General features: G+C 41.2%; 1 protein-coding gene across 3 annotated transcripts in view; it reads left to right on the forward strand.

The window, feature by feature from the left end:
- MCTP1 (multiple C2 and transmembrane domain containing 1) overlaps positions 1-22674 on the forward strand; it is a 287863-nt gene that overhangs the window by 216818 nt on the left and 48371 nt on the right. For all 3 annotated transcript variants that reach the window (XM_075078920.1, XM_075078921.1, XM_075078923.1), the window contains one exon: positions 16091-16210. In XM_075078920.1, the coding sequence (XP_074935021.1) occupies positions 16091-16210 (120 nt within the window). The remainder of the gene's footprint in view (positions 1-16090; positions 16211-22674) is intronic.

A 22674-nucleotide genomic window follows, 5' to 3' on the forward strand; every position in this document is an offset into this window, starting at 1 on the left:
AAAAGTTGTTCTGCTTTTTTTTCTACTTGAGGTGGGAATGACAATTTCATGGTAGTGGTGTAGAGAGGAAAAACAACAAAAAACACCCACCTACTAAACTATTCAAAGATTGCCATCACAGCTCAAGAAGAAGTTCTGTTAAAGTAATAGTAATATATTCAAGTATAAAAATACACTGTAGAAGCTAATTCAACCAATTGTCTGTCTTTTTATTCTTAGTAACAAAATTGTTATTCCTATGGAGAGATATAGCTAAACCTATGTGAAGATGTAGTTGCAAAATAGATATATATATAACTTTGGTTTTCTGTACTTCCTGACACTACCAGCTCTGAAGTTATATTAAGGAAAATTAAAGAAAGTATCACATAACTGAGGTTCATTCAACATAACATGTTATACCTCATCAATTTTAATGTTATTTCACAAATAATGAATACTATGTAGTAGTACTGAATAGTGTGTAATAAAGTGACAGGAATGAAAGAAGTGATATAATTATCTGATGAGGTTTTGACACTGCCTTTATTTTTGTAGATGCATGGGTTGATCAGTTTTAAAACATAAGGAGTACATACAACTGCCCAAAACATCTGTTGCTTCAGCATCTTTTATACTTATTGGCGTTACTTCTTTTTTTTTTACCTCATTTTTGTGCCCTCCTTTTTTTCAGATTATATTTCTTCTCTTGCTTTATATTTCATTGTACTATATAATAACTTGCTACACCACTAGTTCTCAAACTGTGATTTATAGTCGCTTTCGACAGTGAGTGCTTCCCAGTTATAAATCTGTATTAAGCAGCATGTATTTAAAAGTTTGATGGTAAGGATATGTGGTAGTCTGGAAGAAAATGTGATAACTTAAAATGGCCTATCATTTCAAAAGCTTGAGAAGCAGTGCTCTAGGCAGTACAGACTCACGGAGGTATAGCCACGTCTTGAATGATTTGATGGCAAGGTGAATCACTCACGGCATGCTGTCTCCTCCTCACATAGCCAGCTTCACAGTCAGAACACGTCTTTGTCCCTCTAACACAGAAATAAGGGAGGTTACCCAAATTTCTTGGGGTGGGGGAGAGGCCTTGGAGAACATGGCAGTGATTCCTAAGGTACATCTCGTACAAGCGCTTTCTGATTAAGGATTTTATGCTCTGCTGTTACTGATCATAGTGGGGTTGTGTTTTGGGGTTTAGGCTACGACGTTATTTAATGGTATTTTTTTTTCCACCTCTGTAGTGGTCAGGATGCGTCATGGGGGTTTGTTTCCTGGAAGTTGTCATGCTCGTAAACATACATGGAGCAGCACTGGTGAGAAATTTCAGGTAGAAAAGCTGTATAAGGATATGAAGGATATGAAAAATTCTGTGATGCTTTCACAAGATTTGTGTTTTATTCAAAAAAATGCTTTCTACATTGTTTCTACACCTTGCTGTCAAATCTTTAGGGTTAAATTATTCACATTCCCTTAATATAGAAAATTTCATTGCAGTGGACCTTGATATAACGTTGGATTATACATATCAATATTTAAAGAATTATGTTAAAGTGTGCTGGACAGTAATTAAATAGAGTTTTAAGAAACTCAGGTAGTTTGTGGATGATTTTTCTCGTGCACTGCAGGATGGGAGGGCATCCAGCCAGATTTTCACAGAGGTTTGTTGCCTGTAGCATGACAAAAAGCCTGCAATATTCAAAGAAGATGGTAAAATACTTACTGTTTGTCACTAAATTTGGAATTTTATCTTTGTTTACCCATATCTGTAAAGCCTTTTTCCTGGTGTTCTCATACAAGGTTCCAAAATTAACTACCAAGTAGTTAATTTTGTAGCTGTAGATGCAGCATCAAAACAACAACCCCATGACTTTTTAATACTGTGTTAGGCTCTCTGAAATCATGTAGGAAAAAAAGGATGTTCTAATAAAGCAAAAGGAAAAAGACCAAAAGAAATTTTTCCAGCCCTGTCTGTAAAATGAGAGTTGTTTTCCTTTTAAGAGGAGTAAATGTTATGTATCATTTTCACCCAGGCAGGACAAGTACAAAGTAGTAGACAGCTTTTCTACTTTGTCTCATTTTTTAACTATGCAGAGATGTAAATGATCAAATGAGGTACCGAGCAATGAAACCTCATCCCAACAGTAGTATTACTAAATGATGTATGTGGCCCAAAGGACCTGTGTAGAAGGTGTAAAGAAGAAATTTAAAAATATGTGCAGGAAAGACTACTGTGCTATGTAAATATATAGTTGTATCTGTGTGTGCATACATATAAAATCATGTATGCACATAATGTATATTTATGTCTTTATTTGTAGTTCATTGTCATGGTTTAAACCGTCAGGCAGCTAAACACCATGCTCGTTCTCTCCCCCCCTCGGTGCGATGGTGGAAAGAATCATGAAAAAGAGTAAAAGGCATGGGTTGAGATAAAGACAATTTGATAGGACAGAAAAGGAAGGGCAAGTAATAATAACGATAAAATAATATATAAAACAAGTGATGCAAAATGCAGTTGCTCAGCACCCACTGACCGATGCCCAGCCAGTTCCTGAGCGATCGCTGCCCCCAGCCAACCCTGTTCTTTGTTCAGCATGACATCGTATGGGGTGGAATGTCTCTTTGGGCAGTTGGGGTCCGCCTTCCTGGCTGTGCCCCCTCCCGGCTCCTTGTGCCCCTGGCAGAGCGTGGGAGGCTGGAAAAGCCCTTGCCTAGTGCAGGCACTGCTCAGCAACAACTAAACCATCCTGGTGTTACCGACGTTATTCTCACACTAAATCAAAAACACAGCACTAGACCAGCTGCTAGGAGGAAAATTAACTCTCTCCCAGCTGAAGCCAAGACACTCATTCGTTCCTGTTTCTAGTTGCTATGTATTATTTTTGGTGCCGTGACAGGTAACTTCCAGCTGTAGTGATTTCCACCTCACCAGTATTTAAAAAAGAAAAGGAACTTTGCAATCAGATACCGATATCTCTTTACTAGTTAAATTCCACTAAGGGTTTTCAAAGACCCAGTAAGAAGTTTCATGCTTTTAAGATGTGAAGGGGGACTGTGAGAAGGGACTCTTGATAGTTTGTTCTATTTTGGATGAACTGTGCATCTGTGAAACCATTAATGAGGAAGACAGCTTTTGTGATTATCTCAGATGTCCTCAGAGACTTTTTCCAATAACTCAGATCCTGTCCGGGTAATATACCCGAAATTCCTTCTTTCTGCCTGATATTTATTGTAGGCTATTTCAGCAGTGCTGCCTGCGCTTAAGATCTGTCTGTTATACCCTCAGTTGCCTTCGACTGCGTCAGTCTTCGAATTCTAGGTTTGAAACCTTTCACGGAGTCAATGTAGTAATGTAGTTTATTTGTTTCTGGATTAGAAAAAATGTGTTTATGCTCACCTTAAAATATTTGCAACCACTTTGAAGATGCATTCTTGTATTTTTAAACTTACCAGGACTTCCTAGAAAGGGGTCAAGTTCCGATGTTGGTGTTTTGCCCATTGCTTTCTGCCTGCACACTGATGCATTTTGGCCAGCTGCCCTGTCTGTGCATTGTGAGAGACACATTAAACGTGTCCATCTGGCTACTTTCTTCTTGTACACACTCCTTTCCCCTACTAGCAGCCTTAGTTCTCCGTCCTGAAGCACCGAGGGCTGCAAATGGTCCTCCAGAGCCAGTGCAGGGGAAGAACATATGCAGGAATCGAGAGCTAGAAAATCCCCTGTGTTTTCTTCCTCCCCTGGTTGTTCTTCAGGTAAAATAAAGGAAGAGGAATTCAGATTTTAAACTAGGGCTTTTGTGTCAGGGGAGGAGGGAGGGAGCAGAAAGGCATCCCATTAAAAAGAATGGGAAAGGAGACCAGGTATGGTTCTGCTGAGCATCGTGCCAACCTGGGAAGAGAAGTGAGAGCAGGAGAGGGAGACCTGAGTGCAGTTGGTGGAGTGAGAACCAGCCACAGAGGATGAGCCGGTTTCCTTCCAGCAGGAGTCAGGTAAAGACAGAATAGGAAGAAAATGGGGGCAGGATGTCAGTCAGAGCTGGTCAGAGGTCTGGTGAGAGGGAGCAGTAGACGGGTAGAGAGCTCTCTACCTGCTGGAGTACACTTTCCTAGAGAACAGGTAGCTGAGTACCTGAGCCTTGCAGATAGCTTCGGTGAGCATCAGCGAAACAGTTAGCCCACTGTTGTGAACACAGCGGCGGAGCGCTGCCATTGTGCAGGGCATTGCCTTAAGTGGTAAACACTGAGCCACTGCTCTGAAGAGCCCAGGCTGGCTCACAAACCATCAGTCTACTTCAACGTGACAGGTCAATTCTATAGTTCCTTGCAGGATTTTTAAAATCCCAGCCGAAACTACCCCTGCCTTCCTCTCCCTGACGCCAGCGAAAGCTCAGGTGGAAGTTAGCTACTGGGGAGTTAGGGAAGGAGGAGTGACATCTGGAGGAAGGTCTGCTCAAAGCTCGTCTGCTGTCTTCTATATTAATAAAAACATAAGGCTAGTAATTATACCAAAAATACATCAGCCACTTCAACTATGAAAATCACCAGGTCAGGTCTCCATCTTGGGTTTTCAAGGTCATTATTAGTTTGATTTGCTAGCAAAGCAAAAGTGAGTAGGGAAGTGAGGTTTTTCACAAGTGTGTAAGTCAACTAAGCATTAGTCATTCTGTGTTTGGGAAAGAAAATGTACTCCCTTTGCCCTAGGGACAACTTCTTGCTGTGTTTCAAAGACCCTTCGTGATTAATAAATGCATTAGAACTCCTATAAAATTGCAAAAAAAAATCTTTTAGAATGGGAAGTGGTAGGTAACCTGATAGTGAGAGCTTCTGTAATACAATATTCAGCTGGTTGGGTTCGACTGAAAGATTCTGAGCCTTGAATAGGCTGTGAAGGTATAGAAACCACATATTTATCATTCCAAGTCTTGAGTTATGCTCACTTAAAATTTGTGAAATGCATAGTTCCAGAGGTTGGTCCTTTCAAGGAGAATAATTCTCTTTCTGGTATGTGTAGCACGGTTAAACACACACAGACATATAAGATCCGTCCTTGTTTTGACACCGTTGGTCTCATTGCTACGTTATTTTGCAAAAAAGTTGAGAATGTAGCAATGGCTATTAAGAATGATGATACACTGTTCTGTAGATAGCAATAAAATACTCTGCATTCCCCTATTCACCTTTTAAGGATGTGCTTTGAAATGAGCATCTATAAAATGTACTATTCTTCTGTGGTTAGTAAATGTTATTGATGATGCTGCTGGCTCAATAAATGGTTTTTTAGAGCTGTGGAACATTTCTATGTTAAAGTGCAGCTGAACATGTTGGAGTGGCAGACGTCTAAATAAATGCAGTGTAATGTTGCTGAAACAATGGACTACTGAAAGGTGAGGTAGATTCTATGAAACACCATATATCTGGAGTGCACAACCGCGCTTCCTGCAAGCTACTACGGCATGGAGAGTGATGATTGTAAAAAGGGAGACAGCTTGCATTGCAGCATTTGCTGGCTGGCAAAAGTAACTATAAAAACAATAGGAAAGTTGCCAAGGCACACCTCTCTGCGCTAAATATGATTTAAAGTAGTTTGTGGAAATACAAATATAATTAAATTTATTACAGAGAAACAATTGGAAGGGCATGTTTGTTTTTTAATAGCATGAAAATATACTTCTCCTGGCAGAAGCATTACCTCAACAAGAAGCTGCAGGAAACAGTTTTCCACTTAGGATCATAACAAAGAAAATCTTGTTTTGTTGAATTTGTTTGTCTTGACAAATTACATTACAGCTCATAGATTAAAAATTTTATTTCTCAATATATCTGGCAATGGTGAACCTTAAAAATCAGATTAGAAATATCAAAGATTTTCATAGGCTGCTTAATTACGTGGTGTGCTTTTTCTTTGTTTTGGATGGGTTGTGCCCTGTCTGGCTTTCTGGTGTCCGTAGAGCCTGCGGTTACTGCTGTGAACTTCTGTTGTCCACCTTTGCTTCTCCTTCAGCTTTCACCTCACTTCTGTTTTTCCAGTGCCTTATTTGAACGGTTACTTAACACCAGACGGATTGTGAGTTTTTTCCTGTAGTTTATTAGCAAAAAGAAATCACTTTTGTTTTGCAGCTCTACCTTTGACGTTGTTTTTCTCCATGCAGCACCCCTGGTTTCTCCAGGATGTCAGTTTTGTGCTCACCCTCATTAAGTGGGGCAGTTACACGGGTATTGACAGAAACTTTTCACAAGACCAAAAGTGCATCAGCCATTGTTAGGTGTGACTAGCTTATATCTTAAAACCAGGTGTCTGACTCCATTTCTGGTGCACCTCCAACAGTTCAGGGTGATGCTCTTGCAGGAGATGCTGTATGAATCTGGTGCCACTCCTCAAATGCACCTGAATGGAGCTCTGCAGACCAGAGAGGTTTAGGAAAGGCATGAAGAGGTAAACTCAGCAAAAGATTGAGTAGTGATACAGTAGCAACTACTTTACTTTTTCTTTAAATTATTTTTATTTATTCATTAATGACTGATTCTACCAAATTGTAAATGCATTGTTAATGGCCATCTTTCCACTCCTTTGTGCTGTGTTTTACAACAAAAAGAGTCAAACTGGAAATTTACAAGATGATAGCTTACATTTCATGGACTATATTCTGAGCACTGTCATATTTATCTCATTGAAATATTTCAAGTTCATACTGTTTATGCTAATAGCAAAAGTCATTGTTTTATTTACAGTGCAATTTTTTTAACTTTTACCTAGAAGGGTGTGAACATACTTTAGCTTTCTTGGGATATACTGTAGTTTACTAGAGAAAACTGCCAGCTGAAAATGAACTTGGAGACTTTTATTTTGCATTTTGTTTAAAGAAGGCGTTGCAGAATACAATTATAGCTATTTTACCAGACAACTAAAAATACTCGCTTGTCTCAGTGGCCGTGGCGCAGGGACGATCTTATAACTACAGAATTCAGGTTGTTCAAACACCTGGAGCTGCTTTGCTCTCCTGTCAAAACTAGTATTCTCCACTGAATTATCATTTCTACTGTCTGCAATCTGACTCTGCACAAGAAAGTTGAGAAGTTTGGTAAATACAAAGGAAAATGTACACCTAGCTTGCTAATACGTAGGTATCTCTGGCATCTAAGTGAGTTTAAACAGATCATGTGGGGCAGAAGGGAGGGATACTATACAATGCCCACACAGAAAGAATAAAACACTTTAAAGAAATGAGATGTCAGGAATATCAGCCCTGGATTAGTATCATCAGAGTTGCAAATAGAAACAGGAGCACATTGCTAGAGGTGCCACACATAGCTCGGCAAGTTTTCAGAACTGAAGTTTGGGGGGTAAGGCTTGAGGCCAGTGAAGGAGAACATTAGAAAATTATAGGACAGTCTGGGAGGTGAAGTTACAAAGAGCGGTAAGGTAACCGAAATGTATTACTGCTCATTAAAATGTATTTACAAAGAAGTGCATTAAAAGGTAGACATTTTCTTATATTGTGTGAGCAACTTGCAGGTTAGGCCATATACTTAAGGAAAGCTGGTCAGTGAAAGGCAAACAAATGCTAGACTGTTATTTATTTATTGTTTTACAGTTACACCCAACCAATACTCCGTACATCACAGAACAACAAAATTAAGCAGGTTGTCAATCACTAAGGTTGACTGATGGTCTTCAGAATATTAAATAAGCCAACATTAGGCTAAGTTACTTGATATGAAGTGAGAGTTGATGGCAAGTGGCACCTTCTAAGATTGCTCCTAATACATAAAACAGATTTTAAATAAATCACTCAGGAAATTTGAATGTCCACATCTACTAGTACTCTAATGAATGGGTGTTCTCATAATTTTGCAAAGCAGCGGCCCTGCCTCATGGTGATACTTCTGTCATCCTTCTCCTTGGTGCCTCTGTCTCTTCTTCCAGAAGAAAAAAATACCCCAAAACACATCAGAATATTTTTAAGAATAGAGAAAAAAAAAGGAAGCAGAAAGATTGCTTGATTCAACCTTAATTTCAGCTCCAAGTGAAGGGAGAGACTCAGCAAGGAGTTACAGTATTTAACCGTAAGGAAAAGCTGAAGGCAGAGTACTTTCAACGTAATAAGGGCAGTACGGTTCCAGCCTGTGAAATGAGCCTTTAGAACAGCTTAGGGAAGTGTCTCTGCTCTTCTGTGGAATCCAGTATTTCTGTCTGTTCCAGACACACGGGTGGTTATCAAACCAAAAATCAATATTTTTTGCATTTTATCACTGGAAATCACAGGCTGCCCATGTACCTTTAACCACGTGATTTTAGTCTTGATTCTTACCACTTAAATTTCATTGCTGTCCCTTTCACTTCTGAAAGACAGTTGGCAAACCGTAGGTTTTTCTACAGCCAAAGGGCTTTTTCAACGGTCAGACTTCCCGATACCTAAGGATCCGTCTATTTTGATGGTGGTTATTTGTGAATGAATGATGAGGAGAGGTTGCTTAGTTTTTCTGTAGTACCAATAAAAATAAGCACAATTTAAACATTTATGAGGTTTAAGTAGTTCACATTCAGCTTTTTAAAGTATGTGACTTATGTTTCTTTGGAAAAATGTCCGCAAGTCTTTTATTTTCCAATGTTTGGGTAATGCTGACTAATTCTACCCTATTGAACTTTTTATAACATTTGTCTTAAAACGTGGAATGGTTTCCCTTGATCTGCAAAAATGGACGGAGGATAAGGGAGCAAATGAAGAAAAGGTTAATCTGAGGCAGGATGGGATGTAAATGAAACAACAGCACTTGGAACAGCTTTCAGAAAGGATGTCTGGAGAGCACGTCTGTTGTTTGGACTACAGTGGACGGACAGTGAAGCCATTCTCAGTCAGCTAAAGAAGATACCCAATATCTTTTCCCCATATCCAGCTTAATAACTTTTGACAGACAAGTTAATTTTACAATCTTCAGGAATTTGGGAGGAACAGGAGGTGGGTTCAAAGCCCGTCAGCCTCTGCTGTGTAGCTCAAGCTGTAAGAAAGGAAAGGGACGATCCATTACACATAAATAGCTGTAGTCATCTAGCGTGATCCATGTTGTGATTTTACACTTCTCACAAAGTCAACACTTAAGATTTTTCACCCAAAGTGACACATACATTTACACTTTCAACAGTCCCACCCTCACAGTAGCGCAATTGTAACAGAGAAATCTGCCAGATTCCAAATTTCTGTGTAAAAGGAACATAAACAGATTTGTGACATAGATCTGTGTGTGCAAAGAAAAAGTAAATACATGAAATGTACTTTTTATAAATATCTTCCATAGTATGACACTTCCAACAGAAATGGCATGCGCAGTTGTGTAACTGTTAGCCAATTTTTAAGGAATTCTTAAAACTGGGAAGGTCGGGTTTGATTTCTGGGACAGGAAGAGTATCTACAATGGGGAGAGGCCAAAGTGCATCTGTTTAAAAACCCAGAGTAAAACTGGACACTTTGAATTACAAAATGGTTTGATTCTTTCAGGTGGTGACCACCCCTCTCAGCAGAACTGTGGTAAAAAGAATAGGGCAGCCCGAGAGTTATACATTAAAGCAAAGCAAAATCAGTCTGCAGACAGGCATTAAAAGCACCTTTTCACTTGGAAAATAATTAATGTGTGTGAACAGTCTTCAGCTTCTAATGTTGCTGAAACAAAGACATGGGTCATTCAGTAAACAGTTGGGAATTGTTCAGAAAATGCAGTATTAAAATGGGACGGAGGTTCAATGAACCAAATAGCCCCGTTCTCAGACATGCCTTTGATCTAATGTATCCTACTTGGGCATTTGTTACCTGATAGCAGGTGTTACTGCTTACAGGGAAAATGCTATCAATTTCTCTTAGTTTGTCTGCATTTTAGCAGTCCGAGAGAACAAATTCATGTTGAAGTGCCCAGAGAATGCAAGAGGCTGTGTGTATGGGAACGGCCTCAATGAGCTGCGCTTTTGCCCTTCTAATATTCACCTGGATGCAAACTACGCAGCTGTAATAATGCAGCTCAGACACTCTTAAGTGAAGGGAAAAAAATGACCCAAATTTTTTTACATTTTGTAAATAATTAGGGGGGCGGCCATTTTTATTTCCACCTAACTTTTGCTACATGAAACTAGTTACAGCAATGTGAATTTTGTATCAGTAACTCCTGTGCTGTTAAAAATGGCGCTGCATTTGTGGTCTGGGGTTCACGTTCTTGGAATTGTCAGTGTTTTCAAAGCAAAGTCATAGCCTTCTGGAAAATGATGTGAAACGTCACTTAAAAGTTGTAAGGAAAAAAGTAAACAGGAATTAAATGAACATTTCAAGCTTTTAACTAGAACACTTTAGTGGTGCTGGCAATCTTGTAAAGAAAGGTTGGGCTAGACGATCCCTGAGGTCCCTTCCAACCTGGGATTCTGTGATTCTGTGACTCAGATAGCTTACACTGTGATGCAACTGGGCGATAGTATCGTGAAGGTTGTTCAGATGAAGTAAGTCTAGCTGTAGATGTGTTTTAAAAGCAAGCTGGGTGGGTTGAAGGACATCAACTGAGTCACTTGTCAGATTTGCTTCTTCACTAACTAGCAATACACCACGCTTAGATGAAAGAAGTGAGGTGAAATGGAACTGTGGGTTTGTTGTACAGGTTATCAACATGGGAAAGCCATGACCAGAAATGTCCTTCCCAGGAAGAAACTGATTTATTTTTGCTGAGTATTCTTCTAGATATGGGACCCAAGAGCTCTAGCAAGAGCTACCATAGGTCTTTCAATACGCCAAAAACCCCATCGAGACTGGGTTTAAAATAATACTTTATGCAATCTGTTAAGATATAAATATTATTTGTCATGGAAGCATCTGCATTTGCTTTTTCTACATGAAATAAGTAGAAAGAATGAGAGTAAAGATCTAAATCGCAGTGAACTGGACTGTTCTAATTCCAGCAAAAACAGAGAAGATGATACAGGAAATCGTGTAAGTTTGTTTCTGAGTTAAAGGAAGGGTTCTTAGAGGATCAAAAAATACTAATTTTTCAGCATTTCCCAGACTACCAAGACCTCAGGCTTTTAAAAAAGACAACCAACACTAATTGAAGGTTGCACTGGAAATATGTTAAAATAATGCAGGCAGGAATTACATGAAATTTTTTTCTGTATTTTTTTTACACATTCCATACTTTCGCTATTTTCAAGTTGACTTTCACCTATTTAAAGAAATGGAATAACAGATAATGTGTTTTAGACTCAAATCTTTCAGACTGCGCCTTCTCCTGGCACTCAGGTAATTGGAACTGAAATTGCAAGGCTGCTGAAAAAAACTGTTGGAGGATGCTTTAGAATATGTTCAAAAGGCGCATTTTCTTCCAGACTTACCTGAATGAGGGCACTGCGTTTGAAATGGATTCCCATAAGTGCTTACATTAATACTCGTGTGTTTGAGGTCTGATACAGCTAGAAGAAATACTTCCTTTTTAATTTTTTTAATAAAAAAGTGTCATACAAGATGAGAGGAGCTGTGATCACCAGGGGTAACTGACTAATTTTGTAATGGAAGAAGCTACTGACTCTCCAAGGTACAAGGAAAAGTATTTTTCAAGTGTTTCATAGTATAAACAACATGCAGGATTTTACTGGAGCCTTGAAACCTGCAGTACTGAGCAGACAGTCTGTACTGTGCAGATATGTGGGTTATCTTTCATTCTTTCTACTCTTCTGAGAATACATCCAAGGGACAAAGCCTCAGGAAATACAATTGTCCTTTTAAGCTTAAAGGGTAAATGGATGATCTTGTGATTAGAGCACAGTGTTTGGGGCTGCAGATGTTGGCTCTGTGATCGTGCCAAAACGCTGTCCAGACAAATTTTGCATTTCCAGGATACTCAGGTGTGGGGTAATGCATATAATGCAAGGATGCAGGTAATACGTGAATGAGGCTGCGAGGATCCTCTTTGAAAATGATCAGAGGAAGCCACGCCTTGAAGAGGAGGCTGCGGCGTGAGCGGTGATGGGAATGGCCGTGCGTGCTGCCAATGCAAACCTCAGAGGCTCTTTCTTGTGCCAGCCTGGGGCTGCCTGGGGTGGCTCATCCTCCCGAGGCCTCCCCTTCCCCATCGCTGCCAGAAGAAGCCGGGGGAAGTGGGAAGGCTGGTGCTGTCAAGCCCCCTTTTCATTTTTGCCTGGAGGTAATCGACATACGAGGGTTGCTGCGAGGCTGCCGGTTCTGGAAAGTTCCCTGCCGGCCAGCTGGGAGCATCTTTCTCTGGGCCCTGTGACTTTCACTGAACCCAGGCATTTCCATGGAGTGAGTGGCTTCTGGTTTTTGCCAGAAAGTTCTCAAACAGCGGTACTCACAGCCCTCCCTCGTCCTGTGCTCTGCTCTCTCCTGCACCTGAGGATGTGGGTCAGTGTCTCCTGCGTGGGGTGCTCCTTTTTTTATGTGCACTCCTCTGCTGGCAGTCAAAACAAAAGCAAAAGGAAAAATAAAAAGAGCTGGGGAAAGCAGGTGTTAATGCTGTGAAGCCTGTGGGTGCAAACAGGGTTCTGTTAAAAATGAAACGAAATTGGGTGGAGGTAGGTAAAAAGAAATTTGAAATAATTGTTCTGTAGAATATGGCCTTTCCACATAGGCAGAAGTCTTTCTCTTCAATTCTGTCTGACGAGACAGTCAAATAGAGAATCTCATCTCTTAATTAGAAAGAAAAATACTCATCAAACACATCTCATCACTGGAAAGCTAATGATCCACAGCTGCTAGTCTGAAAGGGCAGGCTTTTTTTCTGAACAGTAGGAAGTGTTAATCATTTTGGATGAGATTTCTTTTTAAAATATACTGTAGTTTGCAAAAGAATAGGATATTCAATATTCTAACTTAAATTATTTTTTGAAGTGTTGTACACCAGGGATAGTGTCATGTGTCTCCCTGAATGATCATTTAATACATGTGTCTTTCACTAAGAGTATCAACTGATGTGATGTTGTAAATGGCCAGTTCATGGCTGTGACTCTGAAAATCTTGATCTCGTGGGGGAGAAGAAAAAGAGTCCTGCCTTATATTCTTCTGTGTAGGAAATGGCAGCTATATTAAACTGTAACCTTTGAGACTCCCACTCCTCCCTTAAAATAGTTGGCTTGTTTCAGTAGTGATGAGGTTCCTTTTTTTAGACAGTTAGAGCCATTATTTCCTTGGAAGAGATCATACCAGATACAGGCAATGTTCCACTCGATGTTTTATAGGCATGGGCAAGTCCCAGAACTGCCCTTTTATACTTGTTCCTTAGTTTTTCTGGATTTTTTTTTCCCCCATACTTTCTTACTGGATGAATATGTAGATTTTCCTCCCCTTCACGAGGGAACTGAAGGTGTCTACATACCACTTCCTTTCTTCCCTCTGCCCGCAGCTATGAGGCCCTTTATGCCTAAGAAATGACTTTTCTCTTTTTCAAGAAAACTGGATTTTCTTGCTGTTCTGCACCAGATTTTGGGTTTGCTCATGTTTACTTAAAAGTTTTGTCTAGTACTGGGAATCTGCTTGTTTTCTCCCACGTGGATTTCGTGAGTGCATTTCTTTTCTGGGGAAGATAGCGAGGCCATTTCGATTGCAGTGCCATCACTGTACTGGTCTCACACAGCGCACATCTCATTTGTGTTGCAAATATAGAGTCCCTGTTGTCCTAGTGCTGGAGACAGGTGCCTGAAAGGAGAAATGGTTAAAATTCAGCCAGACTAGATGGAAATGAAGCTGGCAGGTCAGCGAAATCATCTACAGGAGATGGCAGAGATAATGTCCACATTTTTGAAAGGTATGTCCATACAAGTTGTAAAGAGGTAATATATTAATATAATATTTTAATGGCCTACAGAGTACAGTACTGTAAGGAATTAATACTCTTAAGTACACGGAACCTCAAGGGAGGAGTGTTTGCGCAGGAACTCACTGGCGTTCTGGAGTATGGAGCACAGGGTTCATCATGACTGTGCTCCTCAGTCTCCGGTCAGGTCTGTATCTCCTGAGGCTGTCTAAGTTTCTGGATACCTTTCTCTGGAGTTGGGGAATGTTTGGATATTTCTTGATTTTCTTTCCATCTTTCTAACTGAAGTTCAGATGGGACCATAAGAAAGACTATGTGTTGCCATTTCTCAACAGGTGATCTCTAGTGTTCGCTTTTCTGATAGTTGGCTGCTGTCTGTTGACTTCCAGAGCTCCCTTCGGCATGTATCTGCTGACTCAGGGCATGCCTGGGGTTAAAGGGTACAATGACTTTTTGTTTTTCTTTTGAGATGTGAATTCTGTTGTAAGTTGGCTATATCGAATTTACCGCATGGAATCCCTGTAGACCTTGCTCTCGGAAGGGCAGTTAGCTCATAGGACTCTCAAATTCTGTGGGCTGTTGTTTGCTTCTTTTTCATTAGCATTTCTAACAGATTTCCTTTTAAACTGAACAACCTAAAAAAGACAGTCTTCTTTCAAATGAAATATTAACTGGTAGAAGTGCCAATATCCTCTTTTGTGTGTCACATGCACTGCTTTTTCAGTTCGTTCAGTATTTATCACGTTTGTCTTGCAGTCTCACAGGACGTCCGTACACGTAGCATCTGGTGGTAGATAGTAGGGGGGTGGGGTAAGTCAGGTGATCTTGAGACAGCAGATTGCTTAAAATACAGATATTTATTTTCTTTTATGTGGGAACTTGTATTTGATAAGAGCATTTTGTTTTAACTCTAAAAAAAATTCATCAGAAGTCTATTAAAATCCCCATTTTCTTCTTCCTTGGCTTTATATACATCTTGGTGATTGGGAAACTGAGCGTTTTTTTAGTTTCCCTAGATATTGGCATTGCTTGAGGTCTGCTAGCTCTGTGGTGCAACACCTTCATTCATTTTAGTAGGTAGTAAAAACACAGATATTGAAAAGCTTGCCTATTTGGATGAAAAAGGCTTAGCAAGATTTCTGCGTGTACGTCCAGCTGTGGTACGTGGCGCGATTTGCTGTAGCACTTTCATTTTTGGTTTTTGTCATATTGAAAGAAAACAAACCCAAGTTATGGCTAGAGCTGGCAAAAATAAAGGGGCAATTTGCTCATAGGGAAAACGGGATGTAAAAATTATTTTAGTGTGACCCCTTCTAAGTCCATATATTTTTAGTTCTTTCCTGCAAACCCATGATTTTGTACCAGCACCAGCAGGGAACAGTGTCTAGCTGGACGTGTCTCTGCCAGGCAGCTACAGGCCCTGGCAAGCGCTTAGGGCTTCCAGGCTTTGTAAGAAGTCAGCTCTGTACCGCCCGACGAGTCTGACACTGGACTCCTAAAGCCTGTGAGGCGTGTCAGAGGCTGGCGGCGGAGAGGGGCTTCTCCTGGGGCGCGATGCCCGTGGGGCCCCCGGAGCGGGAGAGCAGCCCTGGCTGTCGAGGGGCACACCTCTGGGCGCGTAACCCGGCCGCGCTTCTGCCGGCCTCCAGCCGTGGAGCGCCTCAGGTGTTTGGAGGAGACACATCAGCAGATCAAAGTTCTCGAAGGCGTGGATTTAGGTGGCTTCTCAGCATTCCTTGTAATCCCATTTTTGGTGGGTATGTGGTCAGTACTGTTTTACTATGCTTTCATTAAGATACTTGTACGTTTTTACCTTCTAGTGTGATTTTTTTGCTAGTTTTCTATGCAGAAGATGTTTTCAGATTTAGTTGTAGTGTTTACTTCTTCTTGTTTGTGTGACATTACCACGAAATGACCAGGTTCTTTCTTCTAAACAGCAAATTAATTTTTATCCATGGAAGTAACTAACCTTTTCTTTCCAAATTATGATCTCATTTTTATGCATTATTTTGCATTATTTTGGCCACATAGCCATTATTTTACAAAAGAACTATTAATATTCTTCTTACACTATGCTACATCAATTTTCCTTTTGCAAGAATTAAGGTATGAAGCAATGGGAAGTGCAGCAGTTGTTTCCTGCAGGTAAGAGGCCAGTCAGCAAAGTGGCTAAACAACTTTCCTGCCTAAGGAGAGGTGGGTTTCTTTAGAATTGTTTTAATTTATTGGTCTTAACTGTGCAGAAGAGTTTAATGTAATGCTGATTTGAATCACTTTTTTTTCCTGCTCTGTCTTCTAGCTTTTCCTTTTTGTGGTCTGGAACTTTGAGCTCTACATGATACCGCTGGCTTTGTTGCTGCTGCTGGCATGGAACTACTTCTTGTTCATTTCAGGGAAAGATAACAGGCAACATGATATGGTAAGTCTTCTCTACTTCAAGCGCATACATGTCCTCTTCTTTTTTTAACTAGATAAAATTTTGTAACTGGGTTTAAATATGACATCTTTTTGAAAATGTCTCGGTTCGCAATGCTCGATGGACAATTTTCCCACCTGCAATTTAATTTTTCTCCAGCTGTCCAATAAATGTGTCTGGTTTTGTTGAAAATGTCATGCAAAAAATACAGAAGAACTTGTACTATCCTCAGAATCTGGTTTGTGAGGGAACAGAGATGAGGTTTATTGGCCAGGAGAAGGCAAATCCTTTGAAAATGGTTTTGTGTGGCTAAGTCCTTATCTTGCATTTTTTTTATTTCTCAAAATTAAAGGTTATAATGATTCCAATTTGTTACCAGTTTCAGAATGTATCACATTTTACTGTATTTCACATTTTATCATTAATATGTTGCCATTCACTGAGCTTAATATAAGCCTTTACTAATTTTCTTTTCCTCATCTAATGCCATCATTTAATTAAATGAATGTAGTTGGGATATAAAGTAGAGAACATTTACTAATAACTGGCATTTATTAATAATAAAATCATGGTTCAGATTTTCAGAAGTACATATCACAAGTTGAAGTTATATTCTATGCTGTGCAAGTTTTCTAGTATCAAGGCAGCTTAAGGATTTTGCATGTATTTTATTGCTGAGCCTTATCAATTTGGTATTTGTACCAGTATTCATATCCCAAAAGCAGTGTGGTGGTCAGGACATTGCGATCTGGATGGATACCTGGATGGGTGAAAAAAGCCAAAAACGGGTTAAATAATTGGTCTCAGAGGAGAGTGCTTAATGGAGATTGGTGACAAGAGGAGTGCACAAGGACCTGTCCTGTTTAGCATCTCTCTCAGTGACCTGTGAAAGTGACAGAGTACACTCTCATCAAGTTTTTTGGTTATACCAGGGGTGTGGGACCAGTAGATAACCTGGGTCTGCCAATGAGAGACCTAGTTAGGCTGGAGGAATGAGCCAATAGGAACCCCATAAAATTCAAGAAGGAAAAATGTGAATTCCTCTCCTGGGGAGGAATAACCCATGATACAGTCTGGGGATTGACTGCCTGGGGATCAGCTCTGCTGAACTGGGCCTGGGTATCTTGGAAGACAGCCAGGTAAACCTAAGCCAGTGGTGTGCCCCAGCAGGGAAGAGCCCAGCTCCCTGGGCTGCATTAACAGGAGCACTGCCAGTGGATCGAGGGAAGCGGTTCTCCCCTCTGCTCAGCACTTGTTAGGCTGCATCTAGAATAGTGTCCAGTTTTGGGCATCCTGGTGCAAGCATGACGTTGATTAACTTGGGCGAGTTCAGTGGGGGGGCCAGCAAGATGGTGAGGGGGCTTGAGCCCTTGCCCTGTAAGGAGAAGCTGATGAAAGAGCCTGGAGAAGAGAAGGAAGGCTTTGGGTGACCTAAACAGCAGCCCTCCACTACCTACAAGGAGGTTATCAGGAAGGAGCTAGACTCTTCACAGTGACGTGTGGTGGAAGAGACAACAGGCATAATTTGAAGCAAAAGAGGTTCAGACTGGAGAACGGTGTTTGCCATGAGGATTGTTAAGCAGTAGAAGAGGTTGCCCAGGAAAGTTGTGCAGTTGCGGTGGGAATTTTTCAGGACCTGACTTGATAAAGCCCTGAGCAACCTGATCTGACCTCATGGCCGACCCTGCTTTGGGCAGGATGTTGGAGGTCCCTTCCAGCCTGAATGATCCCATGACCCTAACGTCTAGCAACTGCAGTTATTAGCCACCAGAGGAACTGATATAGCCCTGATCCTGGCACTGGCATTACCTGTCTACATCGCTAAGACTGCTCACTTCCAAGGGTCATCTAAATTTAAGGGTAGGAATGATAGAAGTATTCCCTAATCCCAAAGGTTGTTACATTCATGGAAAAAGCCTAAGATCAAGATTTAAAAGATGCATTATTTAATCACAGCCCTTAGTCTCCTGCTGCCTGAAATGCTTAAAGCTTCTCAACCTGAAGATTTTATGAGTAACTGAAATCCCTTGTGAAAGGAGAGATTTCACTTGTGAGCCGCAATACACTTCATTTCTCTCTGAAATACCACCTGCCTGTGAAGATTAATTGGGTCACGTAACTTTTCTAACAAAATAATGAAGCCATTGATGGGCTCTCTGTTGAGGACACCAAATGCTACTCTAAAAATGTTCCTCTTGCTGGGATTGCTTAGGACCAAGCTATACAGCTTATATCAACCAGTCATATTCTTCCCAAATATTTGATATCTGTGCCGTTAATTACTATTTTTTGCTTAGGTTTTATCAAAAGTAAGTTGGGACCTCATTTTTAATGAATTGAGCTTGGTTATCATCACGTTGAGCATCTGTGTTCTGTGAAGTGATCTGCAGACTTATTGGATGCCTTTCTAATTAACTCACAAATCTCCAGTAATATCACAAGTCCTTAGCTCAGGTCATTAGCACAGTATCATAAGATTAGGAGTCATTTAAATATTTCTGTTTTCCTACGCAGAGTGTAAATATTAACTAAATTAATTAAGCAGCATTTCCTAGTGGCTAGAGAATGCTTCAGGATTCACATGATCTGGCGTCTGTTCCCAGGTCTCCAGAGACTCCTTGTGTGCCTCAGTGAGATCATTGACTTGTCTTAGGAATATCTTCTATCTTTAGAAGTTTCTTTGTAATCCTCAAGCGAAAGATAAGACGAAAAGATAAAGATATATGTTAACTTCCCTTACTCAATTAACTGTAAACTTGTAGTTAAAAATCGTATGGGCTTTACACTTGTGTAATGTCTGTGGAAAACACTTAAATTTGGGACCTTAAACGTAGCTCAGAAGAGATAGTTTCCATTGTAATATCCCTACAAGAAAAGAGTTATCAATTGTTTCATCAGCTCAGGCATTAGGGACCGCACTCTTCTGCAGGTCAATGCAGTAGTGAACACTAAGTTCCTACCGAGATATGGCAGACAGTCCAGCCTTAACTGATCCTTGTTTGACTGCCTCTATAGACAAGGTATCATTTGCTCTGTCCTCTTGGGCATCAGTTTCTTTGAAGTAGTTTGGAACTTGTTTTCTTGTGGAATAATTCGCCTGCCAAATGGTCTGGGCTGCTCTGTCATAACGTGAGGCTGCGCTGCTCATTTGAGTGTAAGTATGATTATTTGCCATTTATTCTGACTCTAATAAGTTATATGTGCAAGTCCTTGCATTAAGGTGCAATGAGGTTGGGGCAAGGGGGAGACCCGAGTGTATTTACTAGCAGGATGTAAGTCTATTGGAAAGCCCAAAGGCGAGGTGAGGTGGCATGTTAGGCATTATTGCTTCCATGGATTCAGCTAGGTTCTCTTTGTAGGATTGATCATCATTGTGGTTTTAGTCGCGTACTGGCACAAACTTCAAAGAGAAGCATCGGATTCCCTATCTTTTATACATTTAGATCAAGATCAGTTGTGTTTCTGAAAGATATGCTTTAATGAAATACGAACTCTTGGGTTAAATGTTGGTGCGGTGTAAGCGGATGTAGATGGATGTAGATTTAGTGGATGGTCCTTGAAATGAATCTGTGAGAATTCAGGACTGATCTAAAATAAATGAACTTCTGGCACTGAGTCATGTGGCATGTGTAAAAAATCACAGAATAAATATTACCTTCCAATGTCAAGCAAGGAAAAAAAAAATATCACTAAAACGGCATTCTTAATGCTTTCCTCTGAATTTTGCAGTAGCGCTTTTGCCTAAAGCCTCCATAGCTGCTTTCTCCAACAATCCTTGCGCTTCCTTATGATTGTACTCCTCAACACCTGACCTCACAAGATAATTTATTTTTAGCACAACTGCCATTCTCATCTCAAACCATCACCACCTAAACTTATGAGAATAGAACTGAGTGGATCTTACTGCTTTTATTTTTTTCCCCTGCCTTTTTTTCAGCCTTTTTCACATCCTCCGAGGGAGAGGAGAGGTGGCACCCACTGCCACTTCTCTGTCCCCGCTGCCCCTTGTCACCTGGGCTGGATCCGTGGAGCAGTGTGGCCGTGCTGCCCGTGCCCGTTGCCAGCCCCGTGCCTCGGGCAGGGACGGGCTAGCGGAGCGCGGCATGGTGACAGACCGCTCGGGATACTCGGGGACAACGAGGGTGGAGCGAGAGCAAAGGGCTGGCTTATTTCGTAGCAGCCTTGACTGTGGGAAACCCAAATCGCATCTTGCAATAGAAGTGTTTTGAACAGGAAAGTTCATCCCTCACAGCTGTAATTGAAAGGCTTTGGATATATCCAAACTAACAGAAAGTGTGCTGGGGTTTACAGCTTCTTTTCAGTCTTTTTAAGAAACTACTTAATATTTTGATGTTTTCGAATGGGTTGTACAAAAAAAAACCTCACCTTTATAGCTTGGAGAAAACAGCAACACTGCTGTCTGGGGCCTTTTTTTTTTTCACTTCTATTTCTAAGCAAAAGTCACAGTTATTAGAGCTACATGCAGTTAATGGAAGAAATCTCTTTTTTTCTTCCTGCGTTCCTACTTCAGGCTGTGTTCTGACTGCCTGCTGGAGCTGCCTGACTTAAGGAATGGTCAGATAATCCCTCAAAGTAATAAAAAATGTTCGCACTCTCCAGCTGCTCTGGTCCCCTTCCCTGAGATGAAACAGTTGATTGTGTGGTTGGAATGCGTCATATTGCAAATGAAACTGGTTTGCGTGGTTACCAATTTATAATTTTTTTTTTCCCTGTGTATGCAATCCTGACTACCCCAACTAGGACAAACTGTGACAGTCTCTCAGCTCTTGGGCCATAACACTTAACTGCCGTCGCAGGCACATCAGATCTCCTCTGGAGACACCTGTGAGTTCTTGTTCTTCCTTGACTAAACTGGTAGCAGGCAGGGAACCCAGTGGCCTTCTCCTTGATACTGCCATTGAGGAGGAAGGGCTGGAAGAAGAGTGGACAGATCTGGCTTGTCAACAACCAGTTGTGGAGCTGGTATTGCCATCAGGGACTTGGTTTTCACAACCATGGGGTCCTTCTTGAGGACAGAGGACTGCTGGGAAGAGGAGAGATCCACCTCACCAAGTGGGGCAAAACCTTCTTTCGCAGAAGGGTGGCCAACCTGGTGAGCAGATCATTACACTAGTAATGGTGGGGGAAGGAGGCGATGGTGAGCCACAGTCAGTGGAGACCTGAGTTGGCAAGCAGAGGGTGCAGGGTCAACAGGAGAGGCCTCAAAACCAACTGAACAGGGCAGAGAGAGCCCACTGCAGGTATTGGCACACAAATAAGGAAATCCTTCTCTGGAAGAAGCTCTCACACGCCTCTAAGAGCCCAGCATGCCAGGGGACTCTCCCTGGAGTGCCTGTACATTAGGGTGCACAGCATAGGAGCTAGTAGGAGTTACGAGGTCCATGTGCAGCTGGATGCATGCACGGTCATGGAGATGTGGGATTGCGCTCACGACCGTCATGCAATGGATGTATACTGGCTCTTTAGTCATGAGAGGTCAGGAAGGCAAGGGGGAGGAGTTGCTCTTCAGCCCAGCAAAGGGAAGAGGGTGAAGGGATCAAAGCATCTGGCATACAAGGAGAGGCTAAGCGAGCTGGGACTGCTCGGCCTGGAGAAGATGAGGCTCAGGGAGGATCTTGACGATGTGTATAAATACCTGAAGGCAGCGGAAGAAGAGAGAGAGGGGCACTTCTCAGTGGTGCCCAGTGACAGGACAGGACAGGACAGGACGGGAACAAACCAAAAGACGTGAAATTCCATTTGAACATATAAAAGCACCCTTACTATGAGTGTGGTCAGATGCAGGACCAGGTTGCCCAGAGAGGATGTGGAGTCTCCATCCATGGAGATATTCAGGACCATACTGGACATGGTCCTGGGCAACCTGCTCAGAGGTGACCCTGCTTGAGTAGGAGGGTTGGACTTGATGATCTCTGTGTGAGTAGGGAGGCTGATCTCAAGATATCCCTGCCAGTCTCTGCCACTCTGTGATTCTCTGACTGAAGATACTAGTCCTTCTCTCCTTTTGGTCTATTGTTTGTTAGGGTTTTTTTCCAAGCAATTTAAAATCTAATAGAAGAACAATGCACATGCCTGGAGTTACCTATGAATGTTCTTCTGCCATATATACCCCTATGGAGAAGAGGTTTAATCACTTCAGTTCACATCTTGCATTATAGTTAATACTTAGAGCCTTTAAGGAAATATTAAACAGCTAATTTCCTCTTGAAGTTTCAAGTTGCACATGTCATTGCATAGAAAATGATGGTGAGCAGCTGGGAGTTAATGTGCCATACAAAAATTCTTATGAATCTGTATAATAGAGTATATATACATATTATTAATCTTGTTAGAGTGATATAAAATGGCACAGTACATCTTTTAATTTCACTGGAGATTTTTTGCAAAATAGGCTTTGATGACTTATGTTTCTAGAGTATATGTTTCTATTAAAAGTTAGAGCTGGA

Source organism: Phalacrocorax aristotelis, chromosome Z (genome assembly GCF_949628215.1).
Source record: "Phalacrocorax aristotelis chromosome Z, bGulAri2.1, whole genome shotgun sequence".
In the NCBI taxonomy this organism is placed as follows: Eukaryota; Metazoa; Chordata; class Aves; order Suliformes; family Phalacrocoracidae; genus Phalacrocorax; species Phalacrocorax aristotelis.